The 21,114-nt window shown below is 34.3% G+C and overlaps 1 protein-coding gene across 4 annotated transcripts in view; it reads right to left on the bottom strand.

The window, feature by feature from the left end:
- Window positions 1-21,114, bottom strand: part of TENM3 (teneurin transmembrane protein 3) — a 763,383-nt gene that overhangs the window by 147,927 nt on the left and 594,342 nt on the right. For all 4 annotated transcript variants that reach the window (XM_037831054.1, XM_037831055.1, XM_037831056.1 and 1 more), the window contains one exon: window positions 6,571-6,785. In XM_037831054.1, the coding sequence (XP_037686982.1) occupies window positions 6,571-6,785 (215 nt within the window). The remainder of the gene's footprint in view (window positions 1-6,570; window positions 6,786-21,114) is intronic.

Raw genomic sequence — 21,114 nt, 5'->3', positions numbered from 1 at the left:
CTACTTACATGATCCCAGATATACAAAGCCCCAGAAAACTGACAGTGAAGATACTAGAGCTAATAAATGAATTTAGCAAAGTAGTGGGGGTACAGGATCAATATGCAAAAATCAGTAGCATTTCTATACACCAGTAATGAGCAAACTGAGGAAGGAACTAAGAAAAAAATTCCATTTAGAATAGGAACCAAAAGAATCGATTATCTAGAAATAAATTTAACCAAGGATGTAAAGGACTTGTACACAGAAAACTATAAAACTTTGCTAAAAGAAATCAAAGAAGTCCTAAATAAATGGAAGGACATCCTGTGTCCATGGATCGGAAGACTAAATATCATTAAGATGTCAGTTCTACCCAAATTGATTTGCAGATTCAATGCAATCCCAATCAAAACTCCAACAGCCTACTTTGCATAAATGGAAAAGTCAATTATCAAAATTTTTTGGAAGTGTAAAGGAGCCCTAAACAGCCAAAACATGTTGAGAAGGAAGAATGGGGTTGGAGGAATCATATTTCCTGACTTTAAACCATATTACAAAGCTACAGTGGTCAAAACAGCATGGTACTGGCACAAGGACAGATATATTGACCAATAGAATTGAATTGAGAGATCAGAAATAGACCCTCACATCTATGGCCAATTGATTTTGACAAGCCTGTCAAGTCCACTCAAGTGGGAAAGAATAGTCTCTTTAATAAAAGGTGCTGGGAGAACTGGAAGAGGACTCCTATCTGACAACATATACAAAAATTAATCAAAATGGATCACAGACCTAAATATAAAAGCCAGCACCATACAAATCTTGTGTTATGCAGTGGTTTCTTTACACCAAAAGCACAAGGAATGCCAAATAGATAAATGGGACAACTGCAAAATGAAAATCTTAGGTACATCAAAGGACTCTGTCACTAAAGTGAAAAGACAACCCTCTCAATGGAAGAAAATATTTGGAAACCACCTATCCGATAATGGTTTAATATCCAGAATACATAAAGAAATCCTACAACTCAACAATAAAAAGACAGCACAATTTTTTAAAATGGGCAAAAGACTTGAACAGACATTTTTCCAAAGAGGATATACGAATGACTAAAGACCACATGATAAGATGATCAACATCACTAACTAATAGGGAAATGCAAATAAAAACCAAAATGAGGTATCATTTCATACCCACTAGAACGACTACTATTAAAAAAACAGAAATTACAAGTTTGGGAGACAGTGTGGAGAAATAAGAACACTCATTCATTGCCTGTGGGGATGTAAAGTGGTGCAGCCACTGTAAGACAGTTTGGCAGTTCCTCAGGCAGCTAAGTACAGAATTAGCATATGGCCCAGCAATCCTGCTACTAGGTTTATACCCACAGGAATTGATAGCAGGGACTCCAGCAGATATTCGCACACTGATGTGCATAGCAGCATTATTCACAATTGCCAAAAGAGGGAAGCAACCCAGGTGTCAACAACTGATGAATGGATGAAAAAATGTGGTGTATACACACACACACACACACACACACACACACACGGAATATTATTCAGCTATAAAAAGGAATGAAGTCCTGATGCATATGACAACATGGATGAACCTGAAGACATAATGCAGAGTGAAATAAGCCACACACAAAAGGACAAATATTTTATGATCTCACTGAAATAAAATAATTTTAAGCAATCTCATAGAGTTAGTAACTGGTATCTAAGTTCCCAGGGAATAGACAGATTGGGGGTAGAGAATGGGGAGCTGATGCTTAATTTGTACAGAATTTGTATTTAGGTTGATTATAAATGTTTGGAAGTGGATGCTGGTGATGATAGCACATTATTTTGAGTGTAATTAGCAGTACTTAATTATGTACATGAATGTGGTTGAAAGGGGCATTTTTGGTTGCGTATCTTACTAGAATGAAACTTAGAGGATAACTTTCTGGGACTGCATAAAACAGTGAACACTTTTGTGTATGATGGACTGGGGTTAACATACAAGAATGTTATTTCATGAATTATAACAAGTGTACAACACTAATACAAGGTGTTAATAGGGTGGTATATGGGAAAAAATACATGTAATGTCAACTATTGCCTATAGTACTACTTTAACATTCTTTCATCAATTATGACAGGGTATCACACTAATGCAAAGTCCAACAAAAGGGGAGTATATGGGAATGTTGTAATTTTTATGACTTTTCTGTAAATCTTCAACATCTCTAATTTTTAAAAAAATTTAAATTGCTAAGTAACTATCAAAAAAATAAACAATGTAGGCATTCCTAAGAGGCTGCAATTATGTGCCCATTTATTATTTTGAAGTCAGCATCTTTAAACTTAACTTCTGTTTAGAAATTAATCATGAACATTATGTGGTTTGAGAATTTAACTGGAGATTTTAGAGGGAATTCAAAATTTGGAATGTGATTGGCAATAGTGGGGTAAAATTTTGTAACAAGAGATAATAGAATGAATTTGGGAGACACCAAAAAGGCTTTCCAGCAGTTTCCATAAAATTTTTAGATAACAGTGTCTTAAAAGTAGAGAGATTCAGTTTGTATAGCCTATTACCCAGTTTCATTTTATTCCTGAGATATGTGTTTATAGTGAAAAGTATACTAGATTACACATAGATATATCATAAAAATCAAATATATCATATATCATCAATATACAGTATTACATATGTGAATTGCCAAGATTATACTTTATGATAGATTAATTAACTGGAATCTCCTCTGAGGTCTATTTAGGAAGAGTATTATTGAATTTCTTAATCTAAACAAATTGTAATAAAATCAGTTGTTGAGATTTTTGAGATAACATTTAAATACGTTGCCACTGTACTGACCACAGACCTCTACTCTTACTATTAGAATTTAGACAGATTCTTTTCTTGACTTTAAAAAATTTTAATTTAAATATAAAAGTATTTTTGGTGAATTTTTGTATAATAAAATTGTATCATAACATCATTCAGTTATGAAAACTACACCAAAATCCTCTAACTTGATTAGCATTCAATTCCTTTTTAAAATTTCTATCTTTCAAAGATGAAAATAATGACAGATGTGGATACCGAACTTGTGAAAATTCCACTGAAATTCTATTCCAGAATTATCAGGGGAAAATAAATCCAGCAGTTTGGAAAGGTGTCTATAACTTTAAAAAGCCATTTGCTTTCTTATCATATTTAAATATTTATGTTAGCATGGCAGAGACAGGGAAGTTTCTTTTTATGGCCCCTTTGCATTTTTCTCCTCTAACATTAAATACTGTAAATGAAAAAGTGAAAAGGAAGCAATTTTGAATTTTAACTGGTCTTTCAAGCTCATTACCATAATCATCACCTTTTATCATAGAAATAACCACGTGCTTCACACCATGAACAATAAAATAAGGCTGGGGTGGTGAGCATGATAGTGGTGGCGGCAAGCAGCTGAACTTGTTGAGTATTTAACTAGATCTAGACTCTGCTGTGGGGGCCTTTCACACATGACCTCAGGATGGCCATTTACTATCAAAAGTAACCAAATTATACAGAATGGAAATATTTAATAACTTTTGTTCTTGGGGTGTAAAATAATCACTTAAGGACAAACTTCAGTTTTGCTGTGTAATATTTATTCATAAAATGGAGGTGTGGCTTTTCAGAGGGAGGAGTGAATAATTTTTTTTTTTTTTTTGAAGGGTTTATTTTTGCTTCTGGTCTTGGGATCTTATGCTACTTCTAGGACTAAATTCTTTGGGCTAACACTTCAGCCTCACCACTTTCAGCTATCATGAGACAAAGTTTATATATGACAAAAGTTTCATACAAACTGGAATTATCTTCAAGTGAAAATTCCTTTTAACCTTTTAATATATACTATTTAAATATACACTATCTAAAAATCCTTCTTTAAAATTGCTTTAAACTACTGTGTACTTGAAGCCCTTGTAAACTCAATAGAAGTTTGCCCATGTTTGCTCTATTTTTATTGATTATCTAAAAGACCATTAAAAATGCAAACAGAATTCTTTTTTCAAGTGTCTCGGTGGCTCTTTTCTGACTTATCTATTATTTCATTCAATTCAGTTATTAAAATAATGACCACTCAGGATCTGTGGATAGTAACTGTGTTCTTCAGTCAATTTTTTGGTGATGGCCTAGTTCTCAGCTGTTTATCATTCATTGGGATATAGAGAAAGAAAAGATTTTAGAGATCATCTGATTTGATTTTCATTTTATAGATGTACATGGAGTCCCAGAGAAGTTAAGTGACTTGTTCAAGATCCTATGGTCAAAAAGTAATAGGGGTGTGCTTAGAACCCAGGTTTCCTGACCCACATTCGAAGAATATAGCCTTCATGCAAAAGAACTAAAAATGCTAGAAAAAGTACACTATTAACTGTAAAGCGTTAAATTGCTTCTTTAGGCTTCGAAATGTCCAGAAGAATGAACTGGGCATCAGGGAGAAGAAAGTCTCATCAGGGAAAGAAAATGATTCCTTGGTAACAATCAAATGGATGGATTTAGAAAGGGTTATGAGACTTTCAAAACGCAAAGTGACTATTCTGAAAGGCTAGCCAATTTCAATTATTTCAGGTTGATTCACTTAAGGTTCCCAAGAAACAGAGAAATGTTCATTTTGGGCTGCTTCATAGCATATTTCATGTTTAAATACTGAACTCAGAAACAGTTGTTTGCTATGCTGATCTTGGATAAACCAGACGAAGGAACCCTAATAACTTTGAAGCTTAAGAAAATGCCTAACTACTTTAACACATATATTGTGGCAGAAAAGAAAAGTGGATATCATGTGTATTGTGTTTAAAAACTAGAAGAATTATGAGAAAACCTGCAATTGTACCTTTTATTTTCCTAATCTTATATGGTGTATATAACTTGCAAAAAGTCAACATTAACTTTTTAAATAAGCCTTTAAAATACACAGCACCACAGAAAATTTTTACCTGAAATTATTTTCTAGAAATGTACTTCTTAGGCTACATGCTTACTGTTGTATTTAAATTGATGGTATATTTCTTGAGTTATATAAAAAAATTGAATTGTGTCTGTGACTCCAAAGGAGAAATATTTTTTCATATTTTACTGGAATACTGCTATATATGCAATCTGCTATCTGCTATAATTAAAGTTATACAGGCCCACTTACATTTAAGACAATCTGGTCAGTATTACCTATAACGAGAGCTAGAGTCAAATGTAATTTGACTCTAAAATTTAAAATTTGGTACTAGTACACAATAGAAAGTATTTGATGTGCAAAATGGGAGGCATTTACTTAAATAACATAGATGTGAAAAATGTTAAATCATAAAATGAATATTCCAAAGCAGAATTTTAAAAAAATTTATGGCTATATAATTTATATAGGTATATGAAATTTTCCCCAATCTGCAATGACATTAAAGAAAGCACTTTCAAATTTTCTCTCACTCATCTTTCTTTAAAGATGTGATTTCTTTATTATTGTATGACAAACTTTCCTTCATAATTTATATTCCTAGGTTATAAATAAAGCATTTCTCACAAAATTACACAAGGTAAAGCAGACAGGAAAATCTTCCAGTATTCATTTTATAAATCAAACCAAAATCAGCATGAAATTCCATGGGTAAATAAATTGATTACCAAATATAACTTCAAGCTCGCCTATTTCTCAATTTTAATTAACCAACTATTACATTTTTGAGAATTCTCTATATACTAACACAATAGTTGATCTCAGAAATAGTCTTAGCTTCAATTTCATAGTAGATAATTTAAATAATTTCTCTTAAAAAGTGTGGGACCGCTCTTAAGCCACAATTTCCTATTTATACACCATGACATGGTATCAGATTATTTAAAAACCTATGGAATTAATGATAGCAGCTCTCCATCTATGACTTATTGTGTTGGGATTTTCATGCATGGAAATTGACTTAAAGAACCTTTAATCTATGATATAAGGATATTTGAATTGTTCTGAGTACCACCACACAAATCTGATCATAGGTGGCTATCTAAGGAAGCTCTTTTGTCTCTTTCTCTCAGTTTTCATCTTTGGTGACAAGAATAGTGGCTTACGTTGATAAAGTTCACATCATCATATTTTTGTTTATGTTCCCATAATTTCTTTACTAAGAATAAATCTGCCATAAAGAAGTAAAAAAATATAATACAGAAAAATAGAATGAATACATATTTGAGATGAATGTTATGTATCAATTACATGAAAGGAATAAGATCATCTAAAATTATCACCAAATATTTGTCAAACACTTGGAAAATCCATGGCGTTTTACTAGATGCTCAAATAATGCTCAATATTCATTAAGTCACTCACAAATTTTAGTACATTTGTAATTAATCAATGATGATCAAAGCAGGTCAGGAAGAAAATGCTGTTATTTCTACTACTGATTCAAAATCCTCAAAATAAATGTAATCTACATTCAGAGTTCTCTGCATTGTAAAAGAGCAACATAAAAGCGGTCAGTTAGACAAACAGCTGAACTTGACAGAATAACCTGAAGAATGCAAACTAGTTGTTTTCATTTTAATGATAGCAAAGTTTACTTTTACCTGTGTATGGGAAGGTGGTAAGCCTTTTCGGCCATATACTCCAATCAATGCATCCTTCTGAAGAGAGATATTGAATTTAAGAAACTGTGGCTGATCAATAAACAGCTGTGATCTCCAAAAGATCCCAGGAGGAACCTCTTGAATTGCTCTTCGGCCAATATCAAGTTCTCCAGAATCTATGGTGTTATTTTCTTGTGTAAATCCGCCTAATTTTCCTGAGTGTAAGAGATCCACAGAAGAAGAAAGAAAAATTAAACAAACAAAAACAACCAGTTTTCTTTCAAATACTTCTTTTCACTAAACGCGCAGACATTCAGTCATCTTCTGATAAACGAAATGCTCTTATAATTTTCACTTTAAAAGCTTTTTGGGGGTTAGATGTTGTTTTGCTTATTTTGATTTAGCACATTCTTTAAGATATTTAAGTCACAATCCTTTGACTTCCCCCAAGATATGCCTATTACTGAAGCTGTTTTCACACCTACAGTCTTTCTTGATCACCTGAGAAACATAATTACCTTAAAAATTATGTCTTGTTATTTCTTGGGAGAGATTGTCTGATACTTAGGCATTCTAAACATACCATAACACTGCAAAGTGTAAATTAAGGCAGAATGGATTATGGAGATTTCCAAATCAATCCCTAAGCAAATAACAACAAAACCGATCAATGGCACTGATTCATGTGGTTCTCCCTAAACAATGTATCAGAATGAATGAAAAATCAGATGCTGGAAAGAAAGTAAAGAGGAGACATTGTGAGGGGAAGGGAAAGAGGGCTAAGTTTAGATTTTCATAAAGTTTTGTATAAGCCGCCACAATTTTTCCTCTCTTTGGATCCTCATTTCAAATCACATTCAGCCTGAGCAGGCACACTTGTACTACTCAAAAAAGACCTTCATCCTGGGGTAACAAAATCTGTTTCCTCCCCCAATCTCTGACACCTCTTAGAGACCATCTCTTCTCTTTCTCCATGGTCTTGGTTCTAGAAAACAGATCTAAGACTCCTCTCTTTTGGGAATGGTCAACTTCTCCTTCTCTCATTTCCAACATTCTTTCTTTCTTTCTCAGTTACTCTGAGGGGGTTTGTGATAGAAGATGTTTTACAATTTGCCTTAAATGGAGATATAATGACATTGTCTCTTATGCTGAAAGGGTTCATGAAGGCTGAAGAGCAAAAGGAAACCAGGAAAATTATCCTCTACAAATCAATCTTTTTATTAAAGTAATAACCAAGTTGACTTACTATTAGGTTGTTTCTTTTAAATATTAAAATGAATATAGCTTCCAGAGAAATTACTAATTCAAATTTTAGAGGACTTATAGTATAATTTCAAATCAGAGAGTTGTCACTATCTTATTTAATGATGGAGGAGACAGTCTTCTGAATACCTGGAAGTAGTTATTAATAAAATTTAACATTGCCTGTTTAATAGGGACCAGCACTCTGGGTGATAAAAGAAATAAACCAAAGATTAGAATATTAGAGACAATCTACTCTGGCTTCCATGGCTTTTGCCGTCAAGCAGCATATTATCTGCCAGGAGACAAAAACTATAAACTGATAAATTAAAGGACAACCTAAAGCAATATATGACTAAGGGTCAGAGAAAAGTGTTATCATCATAGGCTGGAGGTTGAATGATTTCACAAAAGAGGTAAGTTCCGAGCCAAACTCTGAAAGGCAGGTAGGATAAGATATAGGTTATTCAGTGGAGTAAACATGACCAAAAACATGGCAGCAGAAATGGAAATGTGTTAGGGTGATGGTAAGCAGAAAGATCCATCTGGCTAGAAAAGAAGCTAAGAAAACTGGTTTTGAAGTCACACAAACTTCGGTTTGAATCCTGGCCCTGTCACTAACTAGTTGTGTGACCTTGAGAAAGATACTAAACATCATCTGCAAAATGGGTGAGGACAGGAATGATGCAAACACAAGACTGTTGTAAGGATTACACGTAGTAAATATAAAGTGCTTATTTTGTGTATAAAGTGCTTATTGCAGTACCTAGTCCTCAGTAGGTATTGAATGAATGGAAAACATTAATGGGACTGTCATAGGAGCAATGGAACATAAAGTTGGAAAAGGAAAATGACATCAGTCTGTGGAGGGCCTTGAATGCCAGTTTAAAGAACTTGGTCCTTATACTTTATACTTCATGTTAATGATTTTTAATATTTTCACTCTAGCAAAGAATATTATTCCACCTTTTTTCCTCCCAAAGATGTATATATATATTTACAAGCATTCTATTACTATGCATATCATTTATGGTATGTTTTAAAAATAGATACTTGAAGTAGACTTGCTATTGGTAAATAGTATTTCATCGACACAAAGGTGTTCCTGAGTTGTGTATTTTGGGGAGGAGGTTGGCATGCAGGAGGGAATAAGGAGAAACAGAATTAAAAATTACTAAGAAACATGCCCTAAGATCACAGATGGATACGGCAAATTATGGGGGAGAGAGTCTAGAGCAATTCACAACAAATTCACACTTAAAGATAAATGTGGGGTTTGAGGGAGAGTATATTACTAGTAAATGTTAGCAGTGCTTTTTACCGGGACTACTGCATCCCACAGTTGTGTATGTACCATCCGCTGCAAAGGACAGTTACAGCTAAATGGAGCCCTGTTAAAGGTTCTGAGAAGGCTAAAGGTGAAATGAAATCACTGTTTTGAGAATATTAAAGTGCAGTACTGTGGAAAGCCTCGAAGTTGAGAGAACAGTTAGTATATAGTTGCAATAATCCAGATATGAGGCAGGGAGGGCTTGTTCAAAAGCTTAATAAAAAGACATTATTTATAATCTCTTTGTCCCTCCTTTCCTCATGTCCATAATGATGGCAGTTAACCCTTTGGCTATCAGATCCATTTTTCTTGAATCAATTTAGTCATATAAAATGTTCTAGAGAATGAAATTTCAAAATTGGGTTAAAGTAATCATTGTAATTTTTCATGGATCAACTCCAAGGTTAAAAACTGTGCATCAATCACAGATATTTTAAATATTTATTTTACAATAGTAATACATGTTCATTTTAGAATATATAGTTAAGCAAAAAGAGAAAAATATAATTCATACCACACAGATTATTTCTGCTTCCTATCTAACCAGATATCTTTCTTAACTCATAGACATTTTTAAATAACTGAGATCAGTTTCCAATTTTCATTTAGGATGTGTCTGCACAGGTACCAACATTTGTAATCATTTAGCTTTTATTGAGACGATTAAAGAGGTTGGAGGGCGGATGAACTAATCTTTACTGAGAACCTACAATATGCTTGCTTCATCTAAATTATCTGTTTAAAGTCCAAAACAACTCTGAGGCCAATGTTACTTTAAGAAGAGGAAATTAAGGCTTAGAGAAGTAAATTATGTCCCTAACATGTGTGGTAGAGTCAAGATTCAAATGTAGGTTCTGTGTAATTCTAAAATCACATATTTTATATAAACATCACTGTAATCTTTGCTTTTTATTAAAATGGAAATATTATTTTATATTATTATATTTTAAATTTATGTTTTTATTTCATACAAAACCTGACATTTTAACTTCTTGAGCCATGCTAGAGAATCTACTTGGCAAGCAATTTTAAGAAATAATGTATACTTATTTTTATTAGGAATGAATGCCAGTTTTTGTAAAACATCACTGCGATAGATACTATCACATAATATTTTTTTGGGTTATTATTTAAATTCCTAATAAGTTTTTGCTTTTGGTTGATTTCCACATGAAATTATTTTAAAAATACTGAATAGAGCAGTAGGCCTTTTTCCCACTAAGCTCTATTAGTATACTCAGCATATTTAAATATGGATATCGTTTATATTTGAACTCATTCATTAAGTTCATACATTGATAAGGCAATTATTCTTTGTTGTTAACAAGTTCTACCTTTCCATCTGAGCCTTATGTAATTTAATCTACTCTTTGGTGTTGATTCTACTGCAGCCATAAATGGTTTATAGAGCTGTGAGAGCTGAGAAGCATAAACTGGTACTAATCTCAGATTTTACTTATTTTTTTTTTCCCAAAACATCATATTTATCCAAGAGCATTAGCTTTGGTAATAAGTGATCGAGTTCTGACTTCTAAGGCTTCAGGTTTCCTATCACAGAGTAGTTTAATAGCTACCTATTATTGTTTTTTTGCTTCCTCCATATATGATTTGAAGGGGTTATAATCTTTCTCATTGAAATATGTGGACTCAATGTTGTGTCGATAGGTGTATCTATTTAATGTATATATTTATCCAATTAATTCCATAGGTAATATAACAGGGGGCTATTTTTCAGAAACAGGGCTCTTTCATTTGTAAAACAAAAGAACCAAGGTTGACTGAGTGTGCTTGAATAGTAGTAGTAGTTGTGATAATTGTTATTTTCTTCTTCCCTAATGAAAAAGCTTAATCAATCATAACATCACAGAATCTCAGGGATGAAGTACCCATGGTGGTCATCTAGTGCAGGGGTCTTCAAATAAAAGTAGTCATACCCATGGGGTCCCTGAAGACTTTTTAATATGGAAAAGGCTAGATCATTTTAAGGGAATTGCTTTTTTAGAACCTTAACTACCATATGTAGACTTTCTTTACAACAGCAAGGCACACATTCAGAATCTTACTATTACACGTTGTCCTGGAGTATAAAGCTTCCAGTGTTCCAAACAAAGGCAAAATTTGAAGTATTTTTGTCAGTGATGCCTCCTTTATTCAAGATACCAGAAACACATGGTAAGGCTTCAGTAGCCTTTCCTGTCTTTTACATATTTCTGTCAAGGGCAATGTGTGGCCTTAGAAATACGGTATTTACGACTGTTGGCATGTTTTGAAATCAGGTATATCAGAAGGGATAGCATTTTTGTTTAATGACCTTCTTACCACCCCCATCAACCAACCATTGTCAAAGAATGCTTTTCACTTACAGAAGACTCTCATAATTGTAAAGAAAAGGTCAATAACATAAGAAATATTAATGGAGGATATTTCTTATTTAATCCAATTTACAAACTCTTGGCAAGGATCTCTGCCTTTTCTATCTTTCTCCCTACCTCCCTAGAGTAAGAATTCATAACCAACATAGTTGCAATGAAAAATGTGTATTAATTTATTTGACTGAAAAAATGCCAGACTTTTTCTGACAGAAAGTTTGATTTTAATTGGCTCTACCAGTTACATTATATAGTCGATATTGCCCATACATTAAATTAACTAAGTAAACAGATATATTTAAAGCACACAGTATGCTAAAGCATTTAAAAATATTTTAAAAGCAAAAGTGAATTAAAATGAACAATATTTGTATTTTCACCCCATTCTGAGTATACCAATTAAAGTATTTCTAAATAAAATAATAAGTATAATTAGTAATATTTTACTAAGTCTTTTTTTATATACTCCACAGAAACTGAGAAAAAGAATGATTCTAATGATTGTATAGCAGATCTTTTTGAAAGCTAGTATTTGCCAATTCTTTGCTCTCAGTAAAACTGAAGGAGAAATGTGATGGAAATGATAGCTCATAGACCACTAAAAATATGCTTTTGGCAACAGATTACAAAGTGATTTTTGGCATATGACTAATAAGGATTTCAAAGAGTTGAATGGCATTATTCAAAAAATCTTTCCATTCCCATCTACTTATTTATGTAGCAAGATATCTAAGTGTTTATATCTATAAAAAAAGAAAACAGGAATAGAATTGATAATGAATCTTACTTTGTTCTTGTAATAGTAATATTCATCTTTAGATACATAAACTATTTGATAAAAGTTCCCATTCATTTCATTAAGAGAGGTATTTTTAATAAATTTTCCCTTTTTATGTTGAATAATTATCAAAATGTTTAACATCTATATAACAATTACATTATTTTTAGTCAAATGTGTACAGCTAATAATGGCAAGCATAATTGAATACAGAGAAAAGGTTTTTATTAATACTTAACAGTACTATGGTCTCAGGAAATTAAAAAAATTAAATTTAAATTTGTGTAAATATTTTGTTTTAGGGGGCATTGAACTACTATAACTTTTTCCATGAATAAGAATCTCATCCTTAAGCACCTATCAACTTCTATTTGCTTCAAATTATTGCTCTATTTAGAAGGAATCTGTTTTGAATTAAAGCCTCGGAATGTGTCTTTTCTAGGGGGCAGATGCAGACCTGACCTCTCATTATAATCAGGGATTGCTGAGGATTGAATCATGCCCCTCATAAAGACATGTTCAAATCTTAACCCCTAGTCTTGTGGGTGTGAACTCATTTGTAAGCAGGATCTTTGAAAATCCTATTTAGATGAAGCCAAATTGAATTGGGGTGGGCCTTAATCCTATATGACAGGAATCCTTATAGCCAAAAGTAAATTTTGACGCATAGCAGAAGCCACTGGAGGAGACAGGAGACAGATCGCCATGTGAAGGAGGCAAGATTGACTGACAACAAGCCACCACTAGAACGCTTCAGACTTTAAAGAAGGCATGGCCTGCCAATACCTTGATTTTGGACGTCTAGCCTCCAAACTGTGAGCCCATAAATTCCTGTCATTTAAGCCAACCACTATGCAGTGTTTGCCATAGTAACCCTGGCACTAAGACAGTGATGTAGAGATATAAGGACATCGCTGACTTTTCTCTGCCTAAAACTACCAAACTGGCAGTTTAGATTAGTACAGCATTTCTGCTTAAGTCTCTAGTTTGAATATCAGGGGACTAGAGTCTTTCTGGAAGAGGTCTTGTGAATTTAAATTCTGCACCTTTGCTTTTGAAGCCATGGCCCTTCTCTAATTTGGCCAAGCCATGTGTGGTCATTCCTTGTTAGCCTTTTCAGATGTTCTCATTGATAGTAAACATTCTTGGAAGTCAGTGAGTCATTGACACAGTTTGACAAACTTATAAATAACTGCACAACTTTTTCCTCTGAAGCTCCTAACTCCTCTTAGATAAAGGCTGTACACAGAAGTCTTTCATCATGTCTTGAATTCCAGAAAACTCAGGCTTCAGAGGAAATAAAAGAAGGGCTGGTTCTAATGCTCTCTATTGTGTCTTACTGAGATCACTCCATCTTTAAACCCCCAGAGCTTGAACCTGGAAATGATCATAGAAAACATGAAGATTGTCTGTAGGTTTTACTAAGAGAAAAAAGGAGGAAAAGTGGAGGAAAAAATAGAGACAGGGCAACAGAGTGCCCTGTATTTATTCTAAACTCAAAGCTTGCAGGTTAGGATTAAAACCAATTAAAGCTTTCACAGTAAGAGGGAGATGTGTACCCTGCCTTCAAACACAATAGGGTATCATCTTGAAGACTTTTTTTCAACGTGTCCTGTTGTGCCTGCATGTGGGAGACACTGGCAGTCTTTTCACCTACTAATTGTGATTTTTCCTTTCATCAGTAAGTATGTGTCACAAAGTCAACAGTCTTAATGTCTTAAAATACACTTATCAGAGTGTGAAAACAGAGGCCATGTACACAAAGCTATTGTTATTCTCCTCCTTATGTGTTACCCAGTTTCTATGAAGACACATCAGTAAGTGACATACTTTCAGATAATGCCTTTTAAAAGTCCTTTGTATTGTGAAAAACATTTTGTAAATAATAGTTTACCAACAATAGATGTTATAAGGATAATACAGAGTACTTAAAATAATACTGACAATTAGGAGGTTTGGTATTTGTTCAAAAATTATTTTATGACATTGGAAATTTGTCCCCAAAGTTACAAAATACTAAATATTTTGCCATACATATATGAATTTGACACCTGCATAGGAATTTAAGTGAACCTATAATGATTAAAATTGAAAAGAAGAAAAGAAATCCCACTGTAAAATTCTAACTGTAGTTGGTAAGGAGGGTAAATGATAATATCATTTTAAGTCCCACAGAGGCACTAATAATTAAGACAACAGGAAGGAAGGTTAGACATTAATTACAGACAATCAATAGCCTACCCTCCAATTCTATGACCTAACCTTGGATTCATACCCAAGCTGTGCGATCTCAGAGAGAATATATCTTTTTTATAAACAACTACATGCCATAACTTCACATTGTGGATACAGATTGTTATATCACAAAGCTCAATGAAATAAAACATAACTACCTTGCGTATCCAGTTTAATGGACGCAGTCAATATACCATCTAATTAAGGAACTATTACACACTGCAATTACATAAATAATATAAACAATATTGAATAAAACTCAATGGTCTTGCAGCCCTGTTAGTCTCATTTCTTCAATACAAAGGCCATAACCTGCTACAAAATCTAATTTTCTGAAGTTGTTTGGTGTTTGAGAAAATTAATACATGATGAACAATCATGTAAAACTGAAAAGCAATTGGAATTATTTTGTTTAAAAAGGATGAATCATATATATAAAATATGTAAACACACATATATACACACACACATGTACTTTTTCAATTTGTACTCATACTCAGGGAATATTTTTGAGGGAGTAGTCATTTGCCATAGTTATACTAACCCAAATTCAAGGCCTTTCATTTTAGGATATATTATCCCAAGTTACCCTGTGCTCTAATTTTGGTATTTTTCTTATTGCTCCTTCCTAATAAAGCTAGTGTTGAAATGTCCTGCTATGGTACCCTCTATTTTTCTCTATCATAATTTTCTAATTTGTTGTAATTGCTTGTTCGATTCCTGTCTTGCCTAGATAGTCACAAAATCTGGGAACAACAATGAGTGTTTTCCTCCTTGATATGTTCCCAGTACCTTGCTCAGTGCCTGAAACATAGTATCTGTTCAGTAAGTAAGGCTGAATGAATGAACACTATGCATTAAAAGGAGATTAAGGATAAGACCTCTTTCATAAAATCCAAATACTTAAAAATATAAATAACTAATGAGAGAGATTTCTATTATTGCTTTAGAGGATATTATTGATGCTGATTAAAGATCTAACTTAAGAATTTTGTTACGGATACAAGTACATAAATCCTGAACTGCAGACAAAAAGAGTGAACTAATAACTGACATGTATTGAATGCTTGTCACGTTTCAGTTACTGTTTGACATCCTACATATATTATCTCATTTAACCCTCACCACAACCTTATGAAAGAAACAGAAGGTCAGAGAAGTTAATTTGCTTAAAGCCACCCAGTGAGCAGCAGAGCTTCAATTTTTAACCACTATACTATTCCATACCACTGTCTGTTTTGTATCTATTTCATGCAAGACCTAAATGTATATTATACAAGGCATATATATTATGCAAGACAAATAATCATTATTTTCACCCATTCAGCTAATACTTACTGGGCACCTATTATATTCAAATAATTGTGCTATGAGCTTGGGCTACACCAGTGGAAAAAATAGATATGGTCCTTGCCTTACATTCTAGTGAAGAAGATATACATTAAATAATAATGGTGATAACAGCTAACATTTTTTTGAGCATTTGCTATGTTCTATTAAGTATTTACATTGAATATGAAGGACCATCCTATGAAGTAAATACTATTAGGCTCTTTTAATTGACAAGAAAATTTAGGCCCAAAGAAGCTATATAACTTGTTCTAAGTAACACAGGCATTAATTATCAGAGCTAGGATTTAAAACCAGGTGATTTGCCAGAAAAGCCTATGCTCTTTATCTCTTTGCTGTACTGTTTCTACATTATATTAAGGTATGACGAACAGCCAGATCATGGAGAGCCTTGTAAGTCACCTGACTCGAATCAGGGGCAATGGGAGGCCACAGAAGGGAGGTCAGACAGGGTAACGTATCATATTTGAGTGTGAAGAATGGATTAACAGAGAGCCCAGAGAGCAAGAGCACAAATAGAAGATGACTGTTATAATCCAGGTGAGAGGTGATAGGATTCAAGAGATATTTTGGAATTAGAATTGACATGAATTGGTGACTGATTGGAAGTGGGAAGTGAGAGAATGGGGAGAGTCAGGCATGACTCTTAAACTTCTGGCACAGGTAACTAGGTCAATATTGATGGAATTTCCTGATGTAGAGAACCCTGAAAGACAGGACACATTGGAAAGAAACATGACATGGTGGATTGCATTTTCCAAATAGGGCTCCAACAGTACCTTCTATCCCACATGCAGTGTGTGCTTGACATTTTCCTAGCCAGGAGGGAGAGCTTAATTCCCCTTCTCATGAATCCAAGCTAAACTTAGTGACTTTTTTGACTGATAGAATGTGATAAAGGTAACATTCTAGAATATCCAACTAGCTCATTAGAAGCCTTTTAACTTCTGCATCAGTGCTCACCCTTGGGATGCTCCCCCTTCAGAACCAGCTGCTATACTTTGAGAAGCCAAAGCCACATGGAGATGCTGGGTTTGGATGCTACAATAGATACTCACAGATGAGCTCCAAGTGACAGCTAACATCAACTGCTAGCTTTGTGCATGAGCTATCTTGGACTTCAAGCTCACTGGAGCCTTTAGACAGCCCCAGTTGACATCTGATGGCAAATCATGAGAGACCCCAATCAAGAAAGCAAGAATTGTGATGATACTGTGAGCCACTGATTGTATACTTTGGATGAACTGTATGGTGTGTGAATATATCTCAGTAAAATTGCACTGATAAAAAAGAATGCAAAAATTGCCCAGTCAATCCACAGAACCATGAGAGATGATAAAAAAAAGTTGTTTTAAGCCACTGAGTTTTGCTGTGGCTGGTTATACGTTAGAGATAATCAAAACAAATGATGAGTTCAGTGCTAGACATGCGGAGTCTGAGATGCTTGGAAGACATCCAAATGGAGATGTTCCAAAGATACTTGATTATATATTTTTTTCTGATTCATTTGATTTGACACATTTCTAATTGCCAGTAATGACATTCAAAGAACTTCCCCAGAAGTTCTTAAATTCTTGTTTTTTTTTAAAATATAAAATTCAATCATTTTTTTCTTTATTAGAGAAGTTGCAGCTTTAATGAACAATCATGCATAATATACAGGATTCCCTTATGCCACCTCACCATTAACACATTAAATTGATGTGGAACATTTGCTACAATTGATGATAGCACATTTTAATAGCTTTATTACTAACTAAAGTCCATGGTTTAACTTATGGTTCACTGTTTGTATAGTATAGTTCCAGGGATTAAAAATGTTTTTTTCTGTTACTATAACTACTATATAACATTTCCCCTTGTAATCATTCAGATATTTATTTCAATGATATTAACTGCATTCACAATTTGGTACTACCATCACCACCTTCCATTATAAAACATTTCCTTAATTCCAAATAGGAATCCTGTACATTTAAAACCTTAACTTCCCATTCCCCACCCTGGTAATCTATATTCTAGATTCTGACTCAATGAGTTTGCTTATTCTAATTGTTTCAAATCAGTGAGATCATACAATATTTGTCCTTTTGTGTCTGGCTTATTTCACTCAATATGATGTCTTCAAGGCCCATCCATGTTGTCACATGCATTAGGATTTCATTCCCTTTTACAGCGGAATAGTATTCCATTGTATGTATATACCATATTTTATTTATCCATTAATTGGTTGATGGAAACTTGGGAAGCTTTCATCTTTTGGGAATTGTGAAAAATGCCAATATGAAAATTGGTGTGCAGAAATCTGTTTGAGTCCCTAGCTTCAATTCTTGTAGGAATATACCCAGTAGTGGGACTCTCGGGTCCTATGGTAGTTTTATAATTAGCTTTCTGAGGAACTGCCAAACTGTTTGCCACAGCGGCTGCAGCATTTTACATTGCTGCTAGCAATGTAAAAGTGTTCCTACTTCTCATAACCTTTCGCACACTTGTTATCTTTCATTTTTTAAAAAAGCAGTCATTCTAATGGGTGTGAAATGGTATCTCATGTGGTTTTGATTTGCATTTTCCTGATGGCTAATGATGTTGAACATCTTTTTGTGTGCTTTTTGGCCGTTTGTATATTTTCTTAGGAGAGATATCTACTGAAATCTTTTGCCCATTTTTAAATTGGGTTATGTGTCTTTTTGCTAAATTGAAGGATTTCTTTATATATTCTGGATATTATACATTTATGAGACATGTAGTTTCAAGATATTTTCTCCCATTATATAGGTTGTTTTATTTTCATGATAAAGTCCTTTGAGGCAAAAACTTTAAAATTTTGATGTGATCCCATTTATCTATTTTTACTTTTGTTGCTTTGGGTATAGAGTCTAAGCAACCAGTGCCTAACATAAGGTCCTGACGCTTCTCTACATTTTCTCCTAGAAGTTTGATAGTTCTAGCTATCTAGCTATTTGAGCCTCTTTGAGTCAATTTTTGTATATGGTCTGAAGTTAGGGTCCTCCTTTTTCTGCAACCTTGTGGTTATCATAGAGATAAAATTTACCATCTTAAATACGTAACAATCATCTTTGGTTTGATAGTAACTTATGTTCAATAACGTGCACATACACTTTTCCTATACCTGTTTCCCCACCTTTTTTTGTATTTATTAGCACTTATATCTTTGTATATTGTATATCCAAAACCACAGATTTATGATTATTTTTTATGCATTTGCATTTTAGCATTTGTAGGAAGTAAGAAGTGGAGCTACATACCAAACAATATACAACAATAACACTGACATTTGTATTTACCCAAATGGTTACCCTTACTGCAGGTCCTTATTTCTTTATGCCACTTTGAACAACTGTCTAATGTCTTTTCCTTTCAGTCTGAGGAATTCCCTTTAGTATTGTTTGTAGGGTAGATCTAGTGGTGGATTCCCTCAGCTTTTGTTTATTTGAGAATGTCTTAATCTCTCCTTTATTTGTGAAAGAGAGTCTCACCAGAAATGAAATTGTTGGCTGGCAGTTATTTTCTTTCAGAACTTTAAGAATTTCAACCCACTGCCTTCTTGTCGCCATGGTTGCTGATGAGGAACTGGCACGCAATCTAATTGGGACTCCTTTGTATGTAACATATTGCTTTTCTCTTGTAGATTTCAAAACCCTGTCCTTCTCCTCTGTATTACATAGTGTAATCAATATGTGACAGGGTATATTTTTATTCATGTTTATCCTGTTTGGTGTTCTCTGAGCTTCTCAGATGTGCATATTTACATCTTTTGCTAAGTTTGGGAATTTTCTGTCATTATTTCTTTGAATATTCTTCTGCCCCTGTTTTTCTTTCTTCTCCTTCTGGGACCCCCATAATGCATATATTGGAACACTTTGTAGTGTCTCAGAGGTGTCTTAGGGTATTTTCACATTTAACAAATCTTTTTCCTTTCTGTTCCTCAGCCTAACTCATTTCAAGTGTCTTATCTAGAATTCACTAATTCTTTTTTTTTGCCAGCTCCACTCTGCTCTTGAAACCCTCCTGGCATCGTTTATTTCAGTTATTCTGGTCTTCAATGCCAGTAGTTCTGTTTGGGTCCTTTCTAGAATTTCTACCTCTTTACTAAGACTCTTATACGTCTTTGCTAAGACCCTCTTTACTAAGACTCTCAATTCATTGTTTTCCTATATCCTTTAGTTCTCTGTATTTTCCTTCATGTCCTTGAGCATTTTGAAGATCATTTTCTTAAAGGATCATTTTCAGCATGTCCACATTCTCATTTTCTTCATTGGTGTGTTCTGGATTTTTATCCTATTCTTTTGGATGGGCCATTGTTTCCTGTTTCTTTGTCTTGTACTCTTTTGTTGCACACTGCAAATTTTATTATTTTAAAACGTTAACTCTTGGATTTATTTCCTGAGATGTCTGTTTCTTGCTTCTGTAACTAGCTGGAGATAAGACAGAAATCTTCTTGAGCTTTAGCCCTCCTTTCAGGAAGATCTGCCCAAAGTGAACGCAGTGTGCACGGTTATCCCTGTCTTTCTAGGTCTGTGTCTTCTCCTGTGGTTTTGCTTGTGAGATGTTTTGGAGTTCCCCTGTTTACAGAGTTTGGTTGTCCCTTCTGTTTCCAAGGAGACTAATCTCCCTCTCCTGGGTGTCTGAAGCCATCTAGCCTCTGTTCCAGATTGTCTGCCACTATAGCTTGTTATACTCTTTTGTTGTCTCAAGCTGCTTTTGCCTGGAGAGCAAATTTTGGGAGGATGGGCATGCCATTGAGGAGGTCTTTCCCAGCTAAAAGGGCATCAGGGACCCATGAAGGGGGGCAGATCTGCTCCAAAGTGCCCGTGGGGAGGGGATCAGGAAGGCTCCCAAAAGCTTTTCCGACGTCTCCTCAAGGCTGAGCTTTCCCGGCCTTTCCAGCAAATGCCCTTCAACTAACTGTCCCCCACAGCCCTGAGGAGGTGCAGTGTCTCTACGTCTCCACTACAGCCTCCCCCGTCTGGGGCAGGTTGAAACAATGGCTACGCTCAGAGTCAGGCCCCCAGTGATCATAATTTGCTAATCAAATGCTGTTTTCAGTGATCAGCCATGCCCACCCCTGGTCTTAGGGAAGAGTATTTTTATGTCCCTTTCTGTCACCAGTGGCTAGTCAGGCCTGGTTCTTAGGGTGGTTTGCCACAAGAAAGGGGGATGGGTCCTGGTAGCTACCATGTGGAGAGAGTAATTTACTATTCTTTACCATAATTTATCAG

Source organism: Choloepus didactylus, chromosome 3 (assembly GCF_015220235.1).
Source record: "Choloepus didactylus isolate mChoDid1 chromosome 3, mChoDid1.pri, whole genome shotgun sequence".
In the NCBI taxonomy this organism is placed as follows: domain Eukaryota; kingdom Metazoa; phylum Chordata; class Mammalia; order Pilosa; family Megalonychidae; genus Choloepus; species Choloepus didactylus.
The sequence above is the reverse complement of the archived record's forward strand: the minus strand, read 5'-3'. Positions and strand labels throughout refer to the sequence as shown.